Below are 26028 nucleotides of genomic sequence, written 5' to 3'. Positions count from 1 at the left end.
GACCACGATCCTATCCTATAGTATAAGGACTAGCGTAAAAGGAAAAATTTAAAGTTACTGCTGGTCATGAAAACCTCCCCAAGAGATAAAACTGAAATATTCGCTGTCAGGGTGCTTCTGACACATGGCTACGCCAAGTGTGCCTGAGAGCTGTGCTCTATAGGGTTTTCAACTACAGATTTTTGAGAAGTCGATCACCAGGCCTTACTTCTGGGGCACCTCTGAGTGGACTTGAACTGCCCACCTTTCCACAGCAACCAAGTGCATTCACCACAGACTGCTCAGGTAATTCTCAAATATGGTAGCATTAAAAAGAATATGTCTCTTCCATGTGGGCTTTGTTGCTTCTGAGCTAGATGGCTGCTTGTTTACCTTCAAGCCTTTTAAGACCCCAGAGGCATCAAGGAACAAAAATTCATATCATTGTGAATGAGGGGGAGTGCAGAGTGGTGACCCAAAGCCCATCTGTGCGGAAATGGACATCCCCTTACAGAAGGGTCTTGGGGAGGAGAGCAGCCAGTCAGGGTGCAGTGTAGCGACGATGAAACATAAAACTTTCCTCTAATTCCTAAATGCTTCCTCGCCCCCCACTCTCATGATCCCAATTCTACCTTACAAATCCAGCTATACCAGAGGATGTACACTGGTACAGATAGGAACTGGAAACAGGGAATCCAGGACAGATGAATGCCTCAGGACCAGTGGTAAGAGTGGCAATACCAGGTACAGGGAATCCAGGGTGGATGATACCTTCAGGACCAAGGGTGTGAGGGACGATGCTGGGAGAGTGGAGGGTGAGTGGGTTGGAAAGGGGGAACTGATTACAAGGATCCACATGTGACCTCTTCCCTAGGAGAGGGACAGCAGAGAAGGGGGGAAGGGAGACTCCGGATAGGGCAAGATATGACAAAATAACGATGTATAAATTACCAAGGGCATATGGGGGAGGGGGGAATGGGGAGGGAGGAGGGAAAAAAAAGAGGACCTGATGCAAGGGGCTTGAGTGGAGAGCAAATGCCTTGAGAATGATTGGGGCAGGGAATGTATGGATGTGCTTTATACAATTGATGTATGTATATGTATGGATTGTGGTAAGAGTTGTATAAGTCTCTAATAAAATGTAAAAGAAGAAAAGAGAAAAAAATGATTAGGGCAAGGACTGTGCGGATGTGCTTTATACAATTGATGTATGTATATGTATGAACTGTGAAAAGAATTGTATGAGCCCCAATAAATTGTTAAAATTTTAAAAATGAAAAAAAAAAAAAGAGTGGCAATACCGGGAGAGTGGAGCAAAGGTGGAGTAGAAAGGGGGAACCGATTATAAGGATCTACATATAGCCTCCTCCCTGGGATATGGACAACAGAAAAGTAGGTGAAGTGAGACATCAGAGAGTATAGATATGAAAAAATAATAACTTATAAATGATCAAGAGCTCGTGAGGAAGGGGGAAGCGGGGAGGGAGGGGAAAATGAGGAGCTGATACCAAGGGCTCAAGTTGAAAGAAAATGCTTTGAGAATGATGATGGCAACAAATGTACAAATGTGCTTGACACAATGGATGGCTGGATGGATTGTGATAAGCATGGTACGAGCCCCCAATAAAATGATTAAAAAAGAAAATGTCACCATACAAGGAGATATATATGCATTTTATTCAGACACCTATCTGGTCTGCATCTGCATTACAAGATCCTCCCTCTGTTAAAACCATAGCTTCTCTGGCGTGCGAAAACGATTACAATTCACCAACCATAAAAGACATAAAATGATAGGACTAGGAAGTGACACTCCGCTGAACTGCCCTGTCCGCGGGAGGAATGTGTCCAAGTGGGGTGTGTTCCAGGGGTAGGAGGGGGTTGGAATCTCCTGCACATTTTTCCGGGCTGTCATCATCCAGTTCAAGGACCTTGATGACCATTCTTTCCTACTTTATCCCAAGTAGCATCACCAGCACCGATACTTTCCTGGATTCCAGAACTGTGGACGCCACCTCCTCTGAACCTTCTGCCCTCAGCTCTGTGCTTTGGACCCGCATAAGATACCTGCACGCAGCATGGGCCTAATAAAAATTTTGTGTGGGAGAACCTTACGAAGGTTTAAAGAACGCTTGTTGAGTTGATTTGAATTAAATGACCATCTCTTTTCCCTTGATTATAATTCGATCTAAAGAGGGCAAGCACTTAACTCGATCATAGGGCGCTGCAGCATTCTGTTGTGTTGTGCATGGGGTCGCTCAGAGCTAGCGGCCAACTCAACAGCAGCTAACAGCAACGGCACGCTCACATAGCTCTTCTCAATCATTTAGTCTGCCACCCACCCCCAACCTCCTTCAGTCTACGCGAGAAGGATGGGGTTATCACTCCTGTGAAGAATTGCAGTCTCAGAAACCCACAGGGACAGTTCTGTCCTGTCCGATACCCTGACCTAGCTAGTGAGAGACCCAGGTTCAATGCCCAGTCAAGGACATTGCATGCACACCTATCATCCACTTGTCAGTGGAGGTGTGTGCCTTGCTATGATGCTGAACGGGCTTCGGAGGACTGTGTACCTTAAGGGGAACTAGGAAGAAAGGTCTGGTACTACTTCTGAAACTCTGCCTGTGTGAATCACAAGAGTCCAGTCTGTAGCCACTAACAGGGATGCACACACAGGGCCGGGCAGGGTCTCCCGCTGGTGTACGTGGAGTTGCCACATACCGTTGGCTGACTCTAGCGTCGTTCGCAAGAACAAAAAGCCCCATGTGACAAAGCAGGTGGTCCTTCGGGTCTTTCTCCTGCTCAAAGGTAGCGCACTGTAGCAGTGATGGGGTACAGGGAGGTATCACCTATCATGAGGGGTCGGGAGAAGTCACCCAGAAAGGAGCGTCTATTCAGACGCAGGAAACTTCCTGGGACGAGCGGCTGTAGGGACAAAATGTGAAGGTATAAAACATCCCTGGCAGGTTGGGGGGAATGCAAATCTACATAGAAATGGTGACTTGGAGTTAGTGGCGGGGAACAGCCTGGGCACAAAGGGCCTGGCTGTCAACCAATCACCCAACTTGATGTGGAAAGGTCTGAGAGAGCACATAAGGAGCCAGCCTTTGTTGTGAGTGTTTGGAAAACCCGCCTGTGACAAAATGGAGAGACCCTAGCAGAATGGGAAGGGCAGAGCAACATGGGTGGGGGCAGATCAGAAATGACAGTTGACACCACAAAGCCACACCCAGCGCCTTCAAGTCGATTCTGATTCACGGCGACCCAGTGGGACAAAGCAGAACTGCCCCGTGGTGTTTCCAAAGCTGCCTTCTTTACAGAGGCAGATGGCGGCCACATCTCAAGAAGTACCTGGTGGGTCCAAACCACCGAACTGTCAGCTCACCACTGAATGCTTTCACCACGGCCCCACCACGGCGCCCTGGCAACGGGAACAGGAATGCCTGGCTCTCCACTTGAAGTCACTTGTGTGCCAGTCTCTCAAACTACTATCAACGTCCTCCGCACGCACACGAATGCCACGACTGAACAGATTCATGTTGAGAGTGTGCGTGCACACACGAGTGTAAAAATAGCTGACTGCCAAGCGTTAACCATAGCAAAGCTCAGAGGGGCGAGACAGCAAGCTGGCCCTCCAAGACCACTAATGCACGGACACCAGCGAAGGGGCACGGGACACTGCTCAGTCCACAGTCCAGCTGACGTGGAAATGAAGGGGCTGGGAGACCGGCACTGCTGAGAGCCAGCGACAGCCTCACGCCCCTTTCCCCACAGACCTACACTCTCATCTGTGAAAACATGCTCTTCGTGAGATCTGAAACTCAGCATGGATTGAGCCCCTTTTTGAACACAGCTAAGAGAATGACAAGAGCTTGAAGTGACAAATCTCGGGGGCACCGTGAAAGCTGGGGTGAGAAATGGTAACTTTGGCAGACCACCTCCCTGATCAAGAAACAACATTCCCATCCCACCCACTCAGCCCCACCTACCACTTTCTGAAGCGCCCAGCACAGGCTGAATAGTCAACTAATAAGTGTCCAAGTTCAATGGCTCATATGACTAGCAAGCCTCTACTGCCACCTCCTGGCCCTCTCGAGTATGTCAACCCTGTCAGCACCAGCACCACCACCGCCCCCAAACCAAAGGAACACCCCCGCAGCAGTGGATTCTGACTCAGCAACACGAGGAGACCGCAGAACTGCGCTCTGAGAAGTCCAAGACCGCCAACCTTTCCAGACGCAGAGGGTCTCCTCTTTCTCCCACGGGGCAGCTGGGCCCTTTCAGCTGCTGCCCTTTCAGGGTACAGCTCCACGACTAACCCCCGTGCCACAATCCCACGCAAACAAAATCCATTCTTGCACTCAAAAATCCCCACTATAACAGAGAGAGCTGAGAGAAAACCGTGCGTGAGAATTCTCCCCTACAAGCTCAGTGGGCCCTTACAGCTTCCCGGGGGGGCTCTCCTGCCTGGTCACCCAGCCACCTAGGATGCCAAATCACGCATTGAAGAGCTGCGAAGAGACGGACGGCAACCCCATGTGGCCGCTGCCGCCCCAGTCTGTGCCCTCCCCCCCCCCGCCCGGGAATGAGTGTGGATCAGACCATGGTGAACCACAGGGGTTTTGCTGACAGTATTGGAAGTCGCTCACCAGGCCTTTCTACCTCTGCCAGCCGAGACTGTCTGGCATCATATCACACACCCCCATCCCCACCCCCCAGTTCCCACTGACAGACCGGCAGTGGCTGCACAAGAGGTGTACTGACTAGGAATCGAACCCAAGTCTCTCACATAAAACTCTAGAATCCTACTGCTGAGCTACCACTGCCCACATATTCGAAAGACTTAAAAGAATGTATCTTGTAAGAAGGAGGCAGGTTTATCTCATCTGAAAAATACATACCTGCAAGTTGTCACAACACAGCCTCAAGCTCCCGGCCATGGAGTCGGTTCTGACTTGAAGTGACCCTATGGGGCTGGGTGGAACTGCCCAGGGGGGTGTTCCAAGATTGTAACTGTTTACCGGAGTAGAAGCCTCATCCTTCTCCCCAGGAGCGGCTGGTGGTTTCAAACTGCTGACCTTGTGGTGGGCAGCCCAGTGTGGAACCACTGCGCCACAAGGGCTCCTTTTTGCCTAAGTGGCAGGCTCTGGCAAATCTGAGTTACAGAAAGTCCAGCCAGACTCCCGGAAGGGCCAGTTGTCTTTGTGAAGAGGCGAGTCCAGAAACGCAGGGGAGAAAGCCGGGGCTCCCCACCTCACCAGCTCTGACAGCCCCTTCTCCCACAGACTCAGGCCTCAACCCATCTGACCCTTCCCCCTCAGATCACGATTTGCAAGGCAGCCTGGCAGCTGCGTCCTCCCCACCCTCACAGATCAAGCTGCCCGACAGCACGGAGGCGTAGAAGAACACCCTGAGAGAAGCAGAGGAGGGGAGTCAGGAAACCCGGAGCAAGAGAGACAGAGCTGCCTGGTCTCCAACATCAAAACTGGGTGCCTGAGAAAAACCAGGGCCCTCCACAAGCATGGGTGCATCCTGTGGACCCGGGGGAAGAAAACTGGTGCTGCCTTTCTGGTGCCTTGAGTAGCAAAAGCCACTGACCGAAAACATGACCCTGAGGAAATCATCGGAGCCCGGTTCAGAAAAACTTCTGAAGATACCTGGCTCCAGGTACACTTCTAGCCCAGCAGAACTGCAAGCCCCGAGCACAGGGACGGGACTGAGTTGTAGTAAAGCCAGAAACCCAAACCCAGCCAGGTGCTGTGGGGTCCACCCCGACTCCTGGAGGCCCCATGTGCGTCACCGTGGAACTGTGACAGCCGGAGGATTTTCAATGACTGCCTGTATTGGAAGTAGATCACCAGACCTTGCTTCCAAGGCACCTATGGGTAGACTTGAACCTCTAACTTTCCTGTTAGCAGCCATGCACTTGCCTCATTGTATCAGGGAAGCCAAGGAATGCAGCAAGACTGGTTTAAAAAAGAAAACTGTATAGCAGCAGTTCTCAACCTGTGGGTAGAGAACCCTTTAGGGGTCGTCTGATTCATAACAGTAGCAAAATTACAGGTGTGAAGTAGCAACGAAAATAATGTTATGGTTCGGGTGCGGCATTAGAAAGGCTGAGAACTACTGCTCTAAATGATTTCACCACAGAAGGAAAAGGTCCTAAATCTAAACAATTAACTTTAGAAAGACAATCCTGGGTGGGAGGCGGGGAAGAGGGGGAGCAGGTAAATGAGCAAATCTCTGAGGATAACCCCAACAGGGAGATCAAAGGCCCCTGGGAAAGGTGGAGGTGCAGAGACGAGACATCCTCAACATTGCATGTTACACTCCTCTGCACTGTGCATGAGCACGTGACGGTTGTTAAAAATTCGTGTGGGAACAGTTTGCTCTCAAGAAGACTCGGATAAAGATAGGTCAGAGTCAACAAGGTCCCTTTTGGCCACGGCATGTGGGCTTGTCACACTGCCTTTGTGGGAACCTGATTACAGCCCCTCCTCTTCCCCAGAGTCCCTGCCCCTCTGCACACTGCCAGCTCCCTCGGCTGAGAGGCCCCAACTGACTTCACCACCGGAACACTCGCCCACACTGGCTGATGCTCCAGAGCAAGTGAAGGTGGCAGAAGGAATTATGGCCTGGAAGTCAGCACACCTGGTCCCACCTAGTCTTGCCCTCAAGCCAGCGGACACCTGGAAGAAGCCACACCTCCCCGGGGAGCCTCCATTTCCTAATGGAAAGGTCAGCAGATCACCTGTAAAGGTGAACTTAGCTCCAACACTGGCATTCAGAATCCCTCAAATGCCTCACCTCTGATGAAAGAATTAGACACCAACACCACCACCACCACCACCACCCCAGAAGAATTTATTTTAGAGGACAGCACTGAATCTGCAGTTGAGGGAGAGGGACATGTCTGATCAGAGCACACGGGAGCAAATGAAGCGGGAGGAAGAGAGAGTGCAGCACAGCCTGGTCCACCAAGCCTAGAGGACGATATTCCCACTCAGAGCAGCCAATCCACAGAGAAGACAATATGGCCGGCCCCACTAGGAGACACGACACTGACCCACAGCCCTACAGGGGACAACACTGGAGACACAGTGCAGGAATTGCGCCAGATCTGATCCCACCACACCCAGGCAAAACACTAAGGGTGTGCAACAGAACAGCAAGGGGAACAGAGCAAAAGTCCCCAGGGAATACCAAAAATAGACTGTGGGGCCAGGGCTTGGCACCTAAGTTAGTTTATTGTGCCAACCTGGCCGATAAACACGTGGGGTTAATTGAAGGGCGGAGGGATAAATGACTTGGTGAGCCTCGCCTTTCAAGTTCTCTTGGGTCTCTTGCTTTCTGATGGTTGGGTCAGGCTGAAGCTGCCTTGGTTAGTTCCTTGCTTTAGCAGGCAGGGCTCACTTCCTGCAGGACGTCCCTGAGGAGAAGTCACATGGACCTGCCCGGATGGAGCCCTGGGTGCTGGAGCAGCCATGTGGAGACCCCTGCCAGCGCTGAGATGCTTACATGTTCATTGGCTTAGCTTTCCTCCTGCAGTGGCATCATTGCATCTGTTTTGTGAGATGGAGGAGGACTTTGTGGACTGATGTTGGACATATGGGTAATGGGTTGATGTTGGACTTATGGGCTTGGGCAGCACTGAGTTGGGATGTTTTCTTGGTGCGCACTTAACCTTTATATAAAACTCTCTCTTAGACATGAGTTGCTGTGGATTTGTTTTTCTAAAGTACCCAGACTAATACAGCACCCCATCAGACTTAACCAGAAAACACTCCTAAAGGCCAAAAAACAGTCCTTGAACTAACTACAAGCTTTTCTTTCTTGTTATTGTGTTTTGTTTTGTTGTCATTGTCTTGTTGTTGTTGTTGTTTTCTTTTCTTGCTTGGTTTTGCTGTTGTTTTTGTGCGTGTTATTATCTCTGCAGTTCTGTCTAAATAAGATAGGCTGGATGAACAATCTGGAAGAAAAAGCAATGGGACCAACAGTTCTGGGGGGACATGGGAGAGAGGGATGTGGGGGTAAAGGAAGTGGTTTTAACAAGCCCAGGGACAAGGGAACGACAAGGGATCCAAATCGGTGGGGAGGAGGGTATAGGAGACCTGGTAGGGCATGATCAAGGGTAATGTAACTGAGAGGAATTACTAAAACCCAAATAAAGGCTGAACATGATAGTGGGACAAGAGGAAAGTAAAAGAAAATAGAGGAAAGAGCTAGGAGGCAAAGGGCATATATAGTGGTCTAAATAAAGGCATGTACATATGTAAATATATTTATATATGAGGATGTAGAAATAGATCTATGTGCATATATTTATAGGTTTATTATTAAGGTAGCAGATGGACATCGGGCCTCCGCTCAAGTACTCCCTCAATGCAAGAATACTTTGTTCTATTAAACTGGTATTACATGATGCTCACCTTCCCGACACAATCACTGAAAACAAAGTGGGTGCATAAGCAAATGTTGTGAAGAAAGCTGATAGTGCCCAGCTATCAAAAGATATAGCATCTGGGTCTTAAAGGCTTGAAGGTAAACAAGCAGCCACCTAGCTCAGAAGCAACAAAGCCCACATGGAAGAGGAAAACCAGCCTGTGCGATCACAAGGTGTCGAAGGGATCAGGTATCAGGCATCATGAGAACAAAAAAATCATAACTTTGTGAATGAGGGGGAGTGCGAAGGGGAGAGCCAAAGACCATCTGAAGGCAACTGGACATCCGCTTACGGAAGGGTCGCGGGGAGGAGACAAGGCAGTCAGGGTGCAGTGTAGCAACGATGAAACATACAACTTTCCTCTCGTTCCTAAATGCTTACACACACACACTATCATGATCCCAATTCTACCTTACAAATCTGGCTAGACCAGAGGATGCACACTGGTACAGATAGGAACTAAAAACACAGGGACTCCAGGGTGGATGATCCCTTCAGGACCAGTGGTGAGAGTGGCGATACTGGGAGGATGAAAGAAGGGTGGGGTAGAAAGGGGAACTGATTACAGGGATCTACATATAACTTCCTCCCTGGGGGAGGAACAACAGAAAAGTGGGTGAGGGGAGATATCAGACAGTGTAAGATATGACAAAATAATAATTTATAAATTATCAAGGGTTCATGAGGGAGGGGGTAGCAGGGAACAAGTGGGGGAAATGCCAGGGACTGATGCCAGGGGCTTAAGTGGAGAGCAAATGTTTTGAGAATGATGAGGGCAATGAATGTACAAATGTGCTTTACACAATTGATGTACGTATGGATTGTGATAAGAGTTGTATGAGCCCCTAATAAAATGATTTTTCAAAAAGAAATAACTAAAAAAATAAAAAAGAAAGAACTAGACAGTGGCGAGGGGACAGCCACATCTATCAGGTGCACGGAGCATCTTCCCGTGGTAACTTGGTCTGCACTCACCCTCACAATTCCTGCAAACGTAATTGCTGTGCCACCTCTCTGAGTTGCTTGGGAGGCTTCCCTTTGGCACAGCTGGGAGTGATGGCAGGTTTGATCCCAGAGGACTAAGGAAGTGAATATTTAAATAAGGCACACAGCATGTCGGTCTCCCGGTGCATCTAAAAATGACAGTTGCACCAATCTGTAGTCGATCAAGTGTACAATAGCATTATGAAAACTTTTGAAATGTGCAAATTACCAAAATGTGACACAAGGACGCGAAGTGAGCTCAGGCCATCCGAAGACCTGCTTGAATCTTTATGCAAACCGCAATTGCATCTGCTCTGTGCTTTCAGGTGAGGCGCAAGAATAAGGCGCATGCCTGTGCTCGACCCTGCACCGCTTCCACGCAATCTTGCTCCGCACTCAGTTCTTATACTGATTCTCCCAGGATTGGAAAGTGCCCTGGGATGAGACTTGCATGGTAAAAGGCAGATAGTCCCCGACAAGCCAGGAGCTGGTCACCCTGTTACTGCTTATTGCTGGGCACCCTCAGTCACATCTGACTCGTCGTGACACCATGTGACAAAGAACATCGGTCCCATAGGTGTGTCAAAGCTGTGGTCTTAAGGGAAGCTGGTCACCTGGTCTTTCTCCCGATGAGCCAGCCTTTCAGTTAACAAGTGGGCACGGAAGCCATTGGCCAGCAGGGCTCCTTTAGTCACCCTACCTCCTAATATAGTCTGGGTCCCTTCTCCCAGCACCCTCCACACTCACATCAAGACAAAATACCACCACGCTGTGGCTTAGGTAGACATCTAAGCTCAAGCCAACTGCGATGCACCAACAATGAATTCCTTTGGTGGCTTTCAGGACGCTTTCATCCTCGGATTCCTATCTGCTCTGAGAGCAGCAGGGTTTTTCCCCCGTTTAAAGTCAATACAGAAATCCCTGTGGAATGTTTTATACGTATGCAGCAAAAAACACATGAGTAGTAAGAACACCTTGCTTTAGCAATGAAACGTCAGCATACGTGATATCGCTGCATCACCGATGCCCTCAACCAGACTGCAGCTGAGGGAGTCGCAAACAATCCATTGCTCACTCACTGACTCATTGGATGAAGTCCCGTGAGGATGGAGGAGGGATAATGACAGCGAGCTTGCAACCTGCGTGTTCGCTCCTCATTAAGTCCTCAGAAAGCCATTGTCATTGGGTGGGTTCCAACCCACGCAAGCCCGTGTGTCTCAGACGACACCTGGTGCCTCACAGGGTTTCTTCCAATGGCAGATGTTTCTTCCCAGTCTGTCTGGATCTGAAAGCTCTTTGGAAGCCCATCCACCCCGGGTGACCCCACTGGTGTTTGAAATGTCCGTGGTATAGCTTCACACCAAGCTGAAAACCACCACAAAAGGACGGACAGACAGGGGCGGAGTGAATGCCGGGCACTCCTGACCTTGCTTACCTATTTCAGATATCACTCAGCTCTATAGCCTTGCCTTCATCACTATTCTTCTGTCATGGACGGCAATATGGGGTGCTAGCTCTGTCAACCCCCACCCATGTTTCTAGACCATGCTCTGGCAAACAGCCTGTAAGGTGAACTTTAGTTACATGTTTAAATCCCTCGTGAATGCTGGAAGAAAAGGTTCTTGTGTAGTACAGCACCGACGAATCACACATCATTCCTCTAGCTCCTGACTGCTTCCTCCACCCCCATTACCATGACCCACTTCTACATTATAAATCTGGCTAGACCAGCGAACACACATTGGTACAGATAAGAGCTCTCAACACAAGGAATTCAGGACAGATAAAACGCTCAGGAACAGTAGTAGGAATAGCAATATCATGAGCGTAGGGAGGTGGTCAGGGAGGGGGAAGGGGAAAAAAGGGGGAAATTTTATATCTATAAAGGCTATATAAGGGGCTATAGAAGGATCTATAACCACCACTACCACATGAAGGGGCAAATAATGGAAATGTGAGTAAAGGGAGACAACGGACAGTGTAAGATAAGACAAAATAACAATATATAATTGTTCATGGATTCACATAGGTGGGAGGGCGAGGGGGGGGAGAGAAGCTTATACCAAGGACTCAAGTAGAAAATGTCTTGGAAATGACCATGGCAACATACATACAAATATGCGTGATACAATTAATGTATGGAGTGTTATAAAAGTTGTGAGAGCACCCAATAAAAATGCTCAGAAGGAAAGGAAAGGTTCTTGAATGAGGTGCTCTATACAAAGTCTAGAGTCCACCTTTAATACCCTAGGCTTATCATATGCACAACAGAGCTTACCCTCCTGTGCTGGAGACAGAATTGAGGACAACAAACTCAACAATCAATGACATTAGCTTCTTGTTTGTGCTTAAAGCAAGAGGAAAAGAAATTCCTCAGCATACGAATAAACCCCATGCCTTGGATTTTTTGGTTTTGTTCTTTTAAAAATGTGCCGCAGCACTGAGTGATCCTGAGATGCTACTATGAAATCCTAGGAGGAAAGAACTCGTGCACGGTTCTGAAGGTCAAATACAACTTCTTAGTGAAAGGATAACTAATTATCCAACAGGAAAGCCCCGGTTCAAACAATCAAATGCTGCAATGGACAATAAACATGAATATACTGGTACCTGAAGAATTCTTAGCACGGTGACCCATGCCTAGGAAGACAGAGTATGTATCCGAAGACGCAATTTCAGAGAGGGAAGCACAACTATGAGGCCTAGTGATAGTGGCTCGGATGACTTACTCTAAGGGCCTGTTGACCTGAAGGGCATTGACCTTGAAGCCGCAGGATCAGAATTTGCAGAACAAGTACTCTGATGGTTGCGTCTGGCTCAGGCTTCAGAGGCATGGCTATCTGAGGAGCACGTGAACGGAAATTGCTGCCACTGGGAAATACTCAGGCATGTGTTTGGTGCCTGGCCCAGGTGAGAGGCCTTCCTCAGCCACAACTTGACAACGAACATCTGGCCTCCCATTTTTAAGAGGTCCTCCGCTCTCGCTTTCAAATAGCTGAGACCTACAAGGAAGTGCAATCCATGGCCAAGGGCAGGCTGAAATGAGACTGCCCTGGAAAATACCAGGGGACAGTTGCCTAACAACAGCAATTTCACTGGACATCCCCTCCTCGCCAACAAAATATCTGCAAGTGACTACACCCTGTTCATATGGCACCACACAGAGATAATGCACTTTCCTAACAGGCTTGCCCACAACAGAAACACTGGGACAAGCACACCAGCAATATTCAAATCCATTCCCTATTTCTCAATCTATCTATCCCAAACCCACCACACCAAATCTATTCTAATTCATAGCGACCCTATATAGAATTTCCATGACTGTAAAATCTATATGGGAACAGACAATTTCATCTTTCCGTGCAGAGCGATGGATTACTTTGCACCTCCAACGTTGCGCTGTCAATCTTGTGGTTACCAGCCCAGTGCGGACCCTACAGGCCACCAGGCTCCTTGTATACTCACACTTGCCCACTGCCTATCTGTCAGCTTGTTGCACTGCAGTGGCTTACATGTTGTTAAGATGCTATAAGTTTGGTGCTTCCTTCCCCCCACTAGCATGACCTTACAAATCGGATAAGACCAGATCATGCACACTGCGACAGATAAGAGCCCAAAACACAGGAAATCCAGGATAGCTAAAACTCTCAGAGCCAACAATGAGAGTAGAGATACCAGGAGGATTAGGGGAGGGCGGGGGAGAAAGGAGGAACCCATCACAAGGATCAATCTAGAACCACCTCCCAGGAGGACGAATAACAGAAAAGTGGGTGAGGGGAGGAGGACGATATAAGAGATAGAAAAATAATAATCTACAACTTATCAAGGGTTCATAGAGGAGGGCAGGCAGGGGAGGGAGGGGGAAGAAATGGGGAGTTGATATCAGGGCTCAAGCGGTAAGAGAATGCTTTGAAAATGATGATGGCAGCATATGTGCAAATGTTCCTGAAACACTAGATGAATGTATCGATTGTGATAAGAGCTGTAAGAGCCCCCAGTAAAAGTTTTTTTTTAATTTATAACCTTTGAAATCCTAGATAGGTTCACCATGAGTTGGAATTGACTCAGCAGCCATGGGTTTGGGTTTGCATTAGTGTGGTACATTTTTTACAACGGACATGATGCATTATTGATATAATGATGAACCGATGTGAACCACTATTGATAACAGTATCATTTATATAAGTCCACAATTTTAAAAGAAAGATGTTAGAAGTAATAGTACCAGTATTTCAAATATAAATAGGGTTACTCATGGTGGCCAGCCTTTAGCAGTTTCCAGATTAAAACAGAGTAGGCATAAGGAAGTGACCATTTGCTTCTAAAAATCAGCCAATGAAAACTCTACAGATGACAAGAGAACGTTGTTGGAAGTCATCGAGCACCCTGAGCTTAGAAGGCACTCAAAATACAACTGGGAACACTCGCCTCTTCAAAGTGAAGTGGGCCTCAATGACATGGATGGAGTGCTGATCTGGAACAGCTCAAAATGAGGGTAACAGCTGTAAGCCCCCATTAATCATCAGAGAAAGGTTGAATCTGGGAATATAGGAAGTAGTCAAAAATGAAGTGTGGTGGGTGAAGATCAATATCCTACTAAGCAGCTGTAAATGAAAATGGACTGATCCTGGCCACATTGAATCCCACAGCCATGTACTATAGCATTCCAGAAAAGCATGGAAGAGGAATCTCGTGGTGTCCATCCTCCAGCCTTCAAAAAGAACATTTCAAGATCTCTTCTGGATACTTAATTGTGCCTGCCCCAAGTCTGTACATGGATCAAGAGGCAATCTTTCACACAGAACGGGAGGGAGGGTGGGGGGTGCTCTGTGGTTTCGGATTAGAGAAGGTGCAAGTCAAATGTTGTATCCTTTCCTCCGACTCAGTCATTGTACAGTTGAACCTGGGTACTCGACCGCATAAGTACTCGACAGAATCAGATTTTGACTCAAAATGTGGAGAAAATTTTGCATCAGAGCTCGAACAAAACATCAGAATCTGACCAGACACATGTGATGTTGATAAACAAAACCAATTCGTGTTTCAGTCGCATGGCGCTGGTCGGTGTTATTAGTACGCGTTGTTTAAACCTTTTGTGGCTGTGTTCCTAGCGTTTTGTTATATTTTTCTTAGTTTTTGTGACTTTTGTACTGTTTTTAAATTAAAAAACATGGGTCCTAAGGCAAAAAATTTTTTTAAAGAATCATCATGGTAAGGAACTGGTTAACCGTGTTATTGATATTGTTGATAGTAATTTGGTAAACCCTATTAGAAAACAGTTACAGAAACACCAAGTGCAGACCAAATTAGACAGCGTGTTCTTTAGAGAAAACCAGCCAGGTCCTAGTGAAAAAAGGCAAAGACGGGAACAAACTCCTGAAAAGCAGCTCCCAGTTGATTTTATGGAAGAGGATTACCTTGCAAACAATGCCTCTCTCTCCATCCCCCCTCTCCACGTCCCTGTCCGCAGATCCAGAGCCTCATCCAGCTCAAGGTATGAGCCAGACTGCAGCTGTTAAAATTATTTTAATGTTTTCTTATTTAAATTGTATTATTTAACTCTGTACCCATTTACTTTGAGATGTCTGTATAATGTTTTGTATAAAAAGGCAATGTTAGGGTAAAAACTTGGAGTTCGAGAACAGATTACTCCATTTTTGGTTATTTCTTATGGAAAAATTGTTTCAGAACTCAACTGCATCGCATCTCAACGCTCCTTCTAGAACGGACTGGCGTGTGTTGAGGTCCAGGGTTCTACCGTATGAGCTGACTAAGTAACCCGAGGAGCTGGGCTATGTGAGTAAGCACCAGGCATCAGAATTAGAAAAGACTCATCAATAACTTGATGACATGACACAGTCTTTCCTGAAGACGGCAAAGAAGACTTGAAGCACTCACTGAGGAAGGGAAGAAACTACAGCCCCAGTATGGATTATACCCGAACAATAAGAAAAACAAAAATCCTCACAACTGTTCCATTTAAACACCACCATTATTATGTTTTACAATCATTTTATTGGAGGCTCAGACAACTCTTATCACAATCCCTTATGCCAAGCACATAACACCATCGTCATAAATGGCAAAGAAATTAAAATTGTCAAGGATCTCGTTACACTTGGATCGATGGTGTACATGGAAGCAGGAGTAAAGAAATCACACAACACATTGCATTGTGTACAACTGTTGTAAACGACCTGTTCAAAGGGCTACAAATAAATAAATAAAGACAATGCTTAGGTGTGCCTGACCCTGTCATGATATTTCAACAGCCTCATATACATGTGACAGGACACTGAAAAATAAATATCAACTAAAAATTGATAGCACTGAAGAATATGTTTGGGTTATTATGTTGGCTAAGAGTTTTTGATATTCATGGACTTCCAGATGAATGAGCAAATCAGTCTTGTAGAGACAGTAACTGGGTTATTGGTTCCTTGAGGGTACAGCAGGGGAGGCTGGGAAAATGGGAGCTAATATCAGTAAGTGCAAGGCCGAAGAAAATGTTCTAAAACTGACTGTGGTGATGACTGTACAACTCTTTTTATGTGTTTGAGCTACTGACTTGTATGATGAATCATATGCAAATAAAACTGTGGGGGAAAATAAAAAAAGAAGAAAAATACCAGTCTCGTAAGTACAGCCAGAAAGCTCCTTAGAAATGAGGTGACACATTGAATGAAGGGGGAAGTGCAGAGTGGAGACCCAAGGCCCAAGTGTCGGCCATTGGAGATTCCCTTCACAGAGGGGTTTAGGAGAGGAGACGGGTCAGTCAGGGTGCGAGGTAGTACCGATAAAGAACACAGCTTTCCCCCAGATCCTGGATGCTTCCTCCACCCAACTACCATGATCCGAATTCTACCTTGCAGGGCTGGATAGGACAGGGGTTGTACACTGGTGCATATGGGAGTTAGAGGCACAGGGAATCCAGGGTGGACGATACCTTTAGGACCAAGGGTGTGAGGGGCGATGCTGGGAGAGTGGAGGGTGAGTGGGTTGGAAAGGGGGAACTGATTGCAGGGATCCACATGTGACCTCCTCCCTGGGAGATGGATGGCAGAGAAGCGGGGGAAGGGAGACTCTGGATAGGGCAAGATATGAAAAAATAACTATCTATAAATTACCAAGGGCACATGAGGGAAGGGAGAGCGGGGAGGGAGGGGGAAAAAAGAGGACCTGATACAAAGGGCTTAGGTGGAGATCAAATGCTTTGAGAATGATTGGGGCAGGGAATGTGCAGATGTGCTTTATACAATTGATGTATGTATATGTATGGATTGTGGTAAGAGTTGTATGAGCCCCTAATAAAATGTTTTTTTAAAAAAAGAAATGAGGTGACTGGACCTGATCTTGCTGACGTTGAACACCTCATCAGGAACGATCAATTGCTCAAAAAGGGCAGCCTCTTGGGGAAAGAGCGAGTGAAAGCGAAGGAACTTCCCCATGAGATGCACTAACCCAATAGCTTACCACAGAGGCCTCAAAAACACCCACAATTGTGAAGATGGTGCAGGACAGTGTGATGTGTTATTTACTTGTACATCTAGTCTCCATGAGTTTGAGCCTACTTGACAGACAACTAAATGTCTGCTTCTTTACATATGAGACACGTACTCATTCAATACATCCTGCACTCATCCATCCCGTTCACATAGATGCACATACTCCGCACTGTGTTCAGTGTGGTAGCTCCAGCCACCTCTCCACTACCACTGCCCGTGCAGCATCCACGTGCCCGCTTGTCTTGATTAAAACAACAACATTGTCACTCAAGTGGCCGCGTGCCCTGTAAAAGTAATCCACCGAGGAGCTGCCAAGTAACTCAGGTCTAGTCAGTAAGTTACCTGCTTCATCAGCTCCTGGCATAATGTATAGATTCTTTTCGTTTTCTTTAACTAAAAATAAAAGAAGAATCTGAAACCCATCTGTAGTCCCCGTTGCTTCTCACACTTTTCCTTCCTCCAATCCATAGGCATTGGCTTAAAAGGGAAGAAGCCAACATGAGACCACCCACGACGGACAAGGGAGCAGAAATCCTGAAGGAGCCTGGATCTCTGGTGGGTTCTCAGAGCAGCTGCTCCGGCGCTGACTGACCTGCTCACCATCACACTTCTTGTTCGGTGAGGGAAACTGAGCTCCGGTGTGGTTGTGCCGCTCCGGGCTGCCTTCTGATAGGTGCAGACCAAATGGAGATGCAACAGTCAGCAAAGATGAACTCTGCAGCCACCATGCGGAGCTCACTCTCAAAAATGAATGTCCACGAGTGGCCGGTGATGTACTAACATGAAAAACAACAACAAAGGCGAAAACAGAAGCTTGCAGGAGAGAAACCCTGCAAAAAGATTAAAGGAACCTCCCCAAGCACAGTCTACATCACAAGTGAAACAAGGGAAAGTGACAATCATCCATGCTACCAAAATGCTAAAACCAACAACGACGAAGACTAGCATTCAGAGAGAACAAAAAACATACCGTGTAAGAGTAAAACTACAGGTGCCAAAATTTTAAAGACCTCCTCATAGGCAAGGTGGACCCCAAACACAGACGGAGGAACTGAAAAGAATGAAGCACGGGCAAGAAAGCACAGGAAATTATAGACCCAGTCCAGGTTGGGAACAGAATGAAACAAAACAAACAAACAAGCAAAAACTAAAAAGAAGGAAGAAATTGTGAGAAAATAATCCAACAATGAGCAATACCCAGAATTAAAGAAAACACGTTTCCTTTTTGAAAGGGCCTCGAAGTACCAAATAAAATAGATAAAAATAATCCCAAACCAGGACATATCATTGTGAAATTTTAGCACATTCTAAATGAAGAGACGACCTTCACAGCTCTCAGAAAAGGCCAGAAGCCAGATTTCATGCACAAGATGAAGGGAAAGTTGGCAGCAGACTCTACAGCAACGCCATAAACTAGTACATAAGGGAACATTGTCCTTAAACTTTGCTGAGGGAGAATGATTCCCAACTTAGACTTCTGTACAGACACACAATAGACCATGAGAGAGAGCGGGGGAAGACGGTGCGGAAACAACTTGCCTCACGTGCATCCTTCCTTAGGTTTCTGATGCAAGTGCCAGGGCTCGAAGCCATGACGAGCGGGACCCCGGAGAACTAGAATGAGTTTTCATCAGGACTCGAATATCCTGAGCCCCAGACCACGTGAGCATCCCTTGTCCGCAGTAGCAGCCTCTCATCCCTAGGGGACAAAGCTGACCTGGTATGGTCAAGGGGCCCTTTCAGGGCAATCCCTGGGGGAACTGCTGCGTGCCTCATCCCTTCTGCACCCTCCCTCCTCACTCTCTAGAGATGAACCCCAACAGGCTCCTGGGACCTGTGACAAGGTGAAGTCAAAAAGCACTGCTACAAACCCAAAGCTACCCTGAAAAAGCAAAAGTGCCGACATGTGAAGCAATGGATTCTCACTGAATCCTCCGTCGAGGTCTACACGTTCTGAAAGCCGTGGTTTTCTCTCTCTGATCCCCACCACCAAAAAAAGAATTCTGCATGTCTCCATCTAAACCTCACCAGAATGGCAGTGTGGCACCTTCAACTTGTGTTCCTTTGGAATCCTCTTTGAACATTGGAAACTGAAAGACATCTGAAGGGGCAAGATCGGGGCAGTAGCATGCAGGGGGGAAGGTTTCCCAAAAAAGCCTTTCAGGACAGCTCTGGCTACATTGTAAGTATACGCAGACGCAGTGTTACAAAGGAAAAAAAAAATCTGTGGGCACAATTTCCCCAGTCATCTTCTCACCAATTTAGTTTTCCATTTTCTTCAAAGTTCTTCATAATAAGTCCCTGCATTTGTCTCATGTCCTTCAAGAGAATCTATCAGGATCGCCCTGTCGAGATCCCCACACACAAGACAAAATGGCACCATAACCCTCTGTACTGACTTCTCCACCTTCAGTTTAACTGGCTTGCTAGTTCCCTCAGAAGAAAGCGTTTTGACTGGATTTTATTGCTCACGCTACTCAGAGACGGAGAAAACTTACAGGGAGCACCTGTCTGCAGGGATGTCCTGTCGGCACAGGCATGTGCACACACATCCGGTTTGTTATAAACCCACTCATTCGTGTATGAACTAACACCAACACTTTCTGACTTGCCCCTTGCCCAAGGCTTCCACTTCAAAGTGCTGTAAGGTTTTGCTACCTTCGTGGATAGAATTTGAGTCAAATCAAGCACCGTGGTTTCTCCACAGACAGCACCGCCATCCCACCCTGCTGAAGAAATAAGCGGTCCATCCCTCCTCACTGGTGGGGACCAAGAAGGGGTAGAAAGGTAAAAACCAAAGGAAACGGACCCTACGTGTTCTGTCTTCCAAGCACTCCACAAGGTAAGTGCATCATATGCAAACCTCTCAAAATAAACCCCGCCAAGTGTGTCTCCGCCACGCTGCCATGTTACAGATGAGCCATTTTGAGCTAAAGCTCAAATGAGCCCTGGTGACACACTGGTTAAGCACTCAGCTCCCCACCAAAAGGTTGGCCTTCAAACCCTGCCAGCCGGCCCATGGGAGACAGACCGGAAGACCTGTGTCCGAAGAGATGACAGCCCGAAAAACCCTGGAGGAGTGGCTCGCTCTGCAGTACGGGTGATGGTAACTTGGAGCTCAAAAAGGAAGTGCAAGCCTGGTGCCTTCTAAGCAGCTGCCCCAGGCCGCCCACCAGTGCTTGAGTCCAAGGCCACATCTGTCTTAACTCTGACATCCATTCTCTGCTTTAGTCCTCGTGCAGAAACAGAAACAGGAAAGACGGTAGAATAGCTCAGTCTTAGAGAACCACACTCTAGAAGGGCAGATTCAAACACTGCCCCCACCAGCGCTCGCCCTCTGCTGCCACACACTACACTGGTCCCACCAGGCAGAGCCAGACCCAGCGAAGTGCGTTCGGATGCCATTAGGAGGAACGCTGCCCTGTTCCGGGCTCCCGGGCCCCAAAGCAGGGCCGCCCCCACCGCAGTCACATAATCTTGCCCCCCTCTGAAAGGAGAGAATACAGGTTTCTGTCCTCCGAGCGAAGGGCCCCCTCCCAGCCCCGGCACTTGGGGCCTGTCCGCCCATGGTGGTTCCCTCAAGTACCTAACGTCCAATAGGAGGCGGCCTCCAGGAGCGCGGTGCTGCTGTAGAGGGCGTGCATGTACATCAAGTGGACCATCAGCTCGGCCAGCCACCACCAGCAAAGGAGGCGGCCCAGCCCCCGAGCCAGCGCGCGGAGGTTGGTCCACAGGGAGCATGGCTCTTGCTGCCGCATCTAAAGTGGAAAGGAAACCAGCGATTAGATTGCGAGGTGGCTTGTACGTACAGGGTCTGTCTTGGGAGAGGACTCAATGTTCTTGGGTGTAAAGGCCATTCTCACGCTTGGAAACTCTGCCCCGGTGTTAAAAATAGGGTTGGGTCCCAAGCTAGTCTAGTACAGGGGAACCAAGACGTGTTCTTGCATCCCTAATCCCAGCAATACATCCCCACAAGATGCAGGGTGGATGGAAGGGCAGCACCTGTGGGGACCCCTCAGGAAGTTGGGGCCACTTGGCGCTTCAGGTATCACTCAGCACCCAAACAAGTTTGTGGCTGCGAAGAGTACAGTCTAGCAGGGGTAAGAAGTGGGAGGAAAAGGGATCATGAAAGAAGAAGGCAGAGAGTGATGGAAAATCGAGTGTGGGCGTGTTACTGCCTGAAGTTATCTCTGGAGAACAGTAGAGGGACAGAAAACAGGGAGACATACGGACATGCAGAAGTCTTTTGTGGAATAGGAGATATGGAGCCACCGTTTAGGTGCTGGGCTGCTGACAGCAGAGTTGGTGGTTCAAACCCACCAACTGTTCCATGGATAGAAAACACGATTGTCTTCTCACATAAAGATTTACAGTCTTACCAAACCTATACTATAGACTCATGTGATGAAGTTGACGTGTTCCATCCACCCACTGCCATCAAGGTGATGGATACAGTGTCACAGTTCAGGATGTGGACAGGAGAAGAAACAGGAAACAAATTCTAGCACAAACCACACAGCTCTGTGAGCCTGGGCAAGTTACTTAACCTCTCAGAATATCACATCTCCTCATAAAGACTGCATGGTGATACAGTAAGAGAAAATATTCATCTATAAAGTGCAGAGCTGGCCCATCAAGAGCACTGAATAACTGGTCGCTCACATCAGATAAGGGGTTCATGTTTGGAGCAACAGTTAAGATGCTTGGCTGCTAACCGAAAGGCTGGTCAGTGAGTCCACCCAAAAACCCCTCAGAAGAAAGGTCTGGCAATCTCCTTCTGAAAAACCAGCCATTAAACCCTGTGGAGCACAGTTCTACTCTGACACTAGTGAGGTGGTCACGAGTCAGAATCAACTCAGTGGCAAACAATAGCATCATCAACTGGCAATTGTGTGTCTCTAGGTGGCGTCATGGGTTACCAGGTGGGCTGCTAACCGCAAACTCGGCAGTTCAAACCCAACAGTCACTGTGGGAGAAAGATGGGGCTTTCTAATTCCATAAAGAGTTAGAGCCTCAGAAACCAACAGGGCTGTGCTGCTCTGTCTTAGAGGGTGGCTCTGAGCTGGAATCGTCTGGGTGGCAAAAGTTTGGGTGTATTGATTTTATGTGTGCCTTCTACATCGTCTTTACTTGGGTTTCCCAGACTGCTGGTTACAGGGCTGAATCAGGGGAGGCATGCCCTAGAATCAAACTCAGCAGTTGCGAGAGAGGTGTTTAGATGGTTCACAGATATGAACTGCTGAGAGTGTGCTCAATGTGTGTAGCGAACAAAGTCATCCCCTACCCACCCCCCCAGTCTCCGCTAAAACGAAAAGAAAGGAAAGATCTACTAAAGTGGGCTGGATCCGTTTATAGCAAGAGAAGTAATACGATATTTGTCTCACCTCATTGCCAGTAGTTTAGGGACCGTATGCTTTCAAGTCCAGATTCCAGAGTGCAGAATAAGCAGGTATAAAAGCTCATTCCAGAGCATGCAACTCCTAGTTCTGTCCTGTAACTCAGAGGCCAGGAACCCACATCGGAAGATTAGGTAGAACAGACACCAAACCAAACTCACCGCCATGAAGTCTGACTCAGAGGGACCCCTGTACAGAAAGCCAAGTCTCTTTCCCTCGGAAATGCTGGTGGTTTCGAACTGCAGACCATGCAGATCAAGCAGCCCAATGCATAACTACTGCATTACCAGGGCTCCAGAAGGCACAAATAAAACCAAAAATCGAATCCAAGTTCAGCCTCACACGACACTAACACAAGCACAGAACAAGGGAGCATATACGTTGTCTGACTCTTAGAAAAAGGCTTTCCCAGCCTGATGTCTGCCTGGAAACACGGAGGTGACGGGGCCAACATTAGCTGGCCTGGAAAGGGCTTTGATCTAGCGTTTGATAGGGCGAGCCCAGGCCGCTCGGAAACCAGGAAGAGCGATGTCTACTGGAAAGTGGTCCAGAGGAGCTCCCTTAAGCTTCTACACTCTCCCAACCAGCAAGAGGAGAAGGAAAAAGTTCTACACCAAAGGATTTTATTTGTATTTTTATTTAGGTATTTTATTTTGAAACGTACACAAACTACCATTTTCTTAAAGTGCTCTCTAGCAATAAGCTGAGCAGAGAAAAATTTTTGGTTGGGTTGATGTGTTAGGTAGGCCAGGTTGACTAGAGAAACAAACCCAGTGAATATATCTATTTTATATCAAGAAGTCATTATGTATCAAGAAAGCATCCCAGCCCAGTCCAACTCAAGTCCCTAAGTGGGATACTAGTCCCCAAGTCCCTCTTCTTCGGATTCACGCAGCCACATGCAGGAAGATCACAGGCCTAGTAAGTGCAGAGTCGCATAAATCTAAGAGCTGAAATTCAACTGTTTGGTTTGTTTCATGTAAATCAATATGATGGACAGAAATTTTCTTTCCCTGTTGTTTTCAATTCAACTGAGGAAAATAGTTTGTCCAACCATAGCCACCAGAGAGCTCGGGACGCAGCAGAAGCTGCTTTGAAGAAAGGACTCACGCGGTCAGTTTTGACAGGAGCGCTGCCTAAACCAGAAGATGGGGCCTATGGGGATATGCACAGAACGGCATGGATCTCCAACTGCAATCACAGACACACCAGAGTGAAACGGTTACATTACAAACCAAACAGCGGCATCCAGTCAATACAGACTCGTGGAAACCCCTTGTGCATCTCAGTAGAACTGTGCTCACCAGGGATGTTCATGACTGACTTTTCTGCAGTAGGTCACCACCTGACTTTTCTTCCCAGGGGCCTCTGCGTGGACTTGACCCAAGAAACTTCCAGTTGACAGCGGTGGCAGCTACATAATCTACTGTCAACTGGCAAAAGGGTAGAGTCTAGCCTGTCAATCAGGTCGCAGCTGGATGACCTCATTTGGAGGCACCAAGTTGATAAATAGCTGACTGGAGATCAGATGGATACACTGCCTGTGAGACATTCCTGTTGACAAGACACACGGAGCTACCTACGCTCAAGCCCTGGAGCTGGAGGAGCCACGAGGAGACCCCTGACAGTGCTGAGATGCTTCCACCACCACTTGATCCACAAGACGTTCCACCCACTGGCCTGTGATCTTCCTGCATTCAGCATCATTTCCTGTGTTGCATGAGTCTGAAGAGGAATTTGTAGATTGGTATTGGGCATATGGGCTAATCCTGGACTTACGTACTTGATCTGGACTGGGCTGGGCTGTTTTCTCAATATACAAAAGCTCTCTTTTAAACACATATTTGTTTCTCTAGGTAACCCGGACTCACACAGTAGCCAAGCACATTATCCACCTGCACCACAGTGAGCCAGTACCAGCCTCTTTGGGGCCATAAGGTTCTGTTTGCATCCTTACATCAAGCACACATGTTCTGATGACCCCGTAAAGTCTGTGACAGATTCCTGTAGATCAGAGAAACCTGGGTAGAAAAATAAACACCTGCCTTCCAGGACATGACGGGTCTGTGTTGTGTAATTGAGAATGAAATAACCCAAACCTCCAACATGAGTTAAATGCACAACCGCATCCAGCTACCACCAGCAACTGAATGCTAATAGCGACCCTCCAAAGGGTGTCTGAGACTGTCGGTCTTGAAGGAAAGCAGACCACCTCTGCGTTCTACCAAGGAGCAGCTAGTGGGTTTGAACAGCCAACCTTGCCATTAGCAGCCAGTGCCTGTCCCACAGTGGCACCAAATCTCAGTACTGCACTGCCATGAAAGATATTTTTGCTGGTTGTGCATAAATACTGAGAGTCTAGAAGGATACACACCAAAATGACTGGGTAATCTTCAGACTGGCAAGATGTGATGATATTTTACAACAAAAATTGATTATTTTGTAATCTGAGGAGCAAGTAATGTCACTTGAGGGCAGTCTGAAGACCTCAGATGCCTCTGCTGTGAAGAAAATGTACCCCAGATCCCTCTGTTTTGGCACTCTGCTTCTCTCAATGCCTGGCACTGGGGCATCCCAGCATCCTCTCTCCAACTCAGTGTTTCTGTCTCTCTCTCTCTCTCTCTCTCTCTCTCTCTCTCTCTCTCTCTCTCTGTCTCTCCCTCTCTCTCTCTCTCTCTCTCTCTCGCAGGACCTAACTGTATTTGTCCATCTTTTCTCACCTCACCTTAGTATTTCTTAGCTACGGGTCTCTGGGTGGTACAAATGGTTTATTCTCAGCTATGAACTGAGTTTGGGGGTTCAAACCCAGGCAATGATTCCAAGGAAGAAGAAATTGGTTATCTGTAGTCCAGTGCTCCTCTACAACACATGGGTCACCATGAGCAGACACCGGTGCTACTCTGTGACATCAGCCAGTTTGTGGATGTGGTTTGGATCCCTAGTGTCCTCTTTCTTCCATTCCTCCCTGTTTGCCTTTCCAATGACTATTGGCCAATCCTACAACGAGGGAACAATGAAGAAGACAGCACTGTGGCATCTGTGGACCCAGGAAGAACTGCTATTGATAAGGCAAAGCCATGAAGAACAACCAAAATAATTCCCATACAATGGGTAGGCATTCCCTGGCTCCCAAAACTCTAGGAGGGCAGCAAGTCCCCAACAGCAATGGTGCTGATGGTCCTCCCTCGCCCCAAAATCTCCCAAGTTTCTAAATGAGCAACCTGTACCTTGCCTGCAGACCCCTGAACATGAGCCACGGCAGGCAGGGCCCCCTGCGCTCAGGGTTTACACCAGCCTCTCCAGAGCTGTGCTGCCTCTAGGTCCGTGGCCCACCCAGAGTCTGACCACAGCTACAGGAAGGGGGCTGAGAGGAGGCCAGAGGAGCAGCCCCACTGGGCCATGGGAAAAGGTCTATGTAATCCCCTCCCCTCCTGGCAATCACAGCAAAGGTCTAGTCAGAGCCTCTCTTCCCCTCCCCAAACAAGCAATGCACCATCTACGACAACACAAATATCTGCAATTCAGAAAAACATAAGCATTCTGTGGCTGATTGGCTTCCCACTACTGATTTACCTACTCTCCCCAGGGCGAAATGTCCCCGGCAAGTTTAATAAGGTGTAATCATGTGTCGCTGCAGAACCAAATAGGCAGGAATTTTCCCACCCGCACCGCCTGCTTGATATTGAAGGCCATCTCCTTCCACCACAGAAAAGGGGAT

General features: G+C 47.8%; 1 protein-coding gene across 11 annotated transcripts in view; it reads right to left on the bottom strand.

Annotated features, from left to right (window-relative positions):
- HHAT (hedgehog acyltransferase) overlaps positions 1–26028 on the bottom strand; it is a 408436-nt gene that overhangs the window by 252512 nt on the left and 129896 nt on the right. For all 11 annotated transcript variants that reach the window (XM_075529943.1, XM_075529933.1, XM_075529928.1 and 8 more), the window contains one exon: positions 20501–20672. In XM_075529943.1, the coding sequence (XP_075386058.1) occupies positions 20501–20672 (172 nt within the window). The remainder of the gene's footprint in view (positions 1–20500; positions 20673–26028) is intronic.

This window comes from Tenrec ecaudatus, chromosome 1 (assembly GCF_050624435.1).
Source record: "Tenrec ecaudatus isolate mTenEca1 chromosome 1, mTenEca1.hap1, whole genome shotgun sequence".
Classification (NCBI taxonomy): Eukaryota; Metazoa; Chordata; class Mammalia; order Afrosoricida; family Tenrecidae; genus Tenrec; species Tenrec ecaudatus.
Note: the sequence above shows the minus strand (reverse complement) of the source record. Positions and strands in the feature narration are given on the sequence as shown.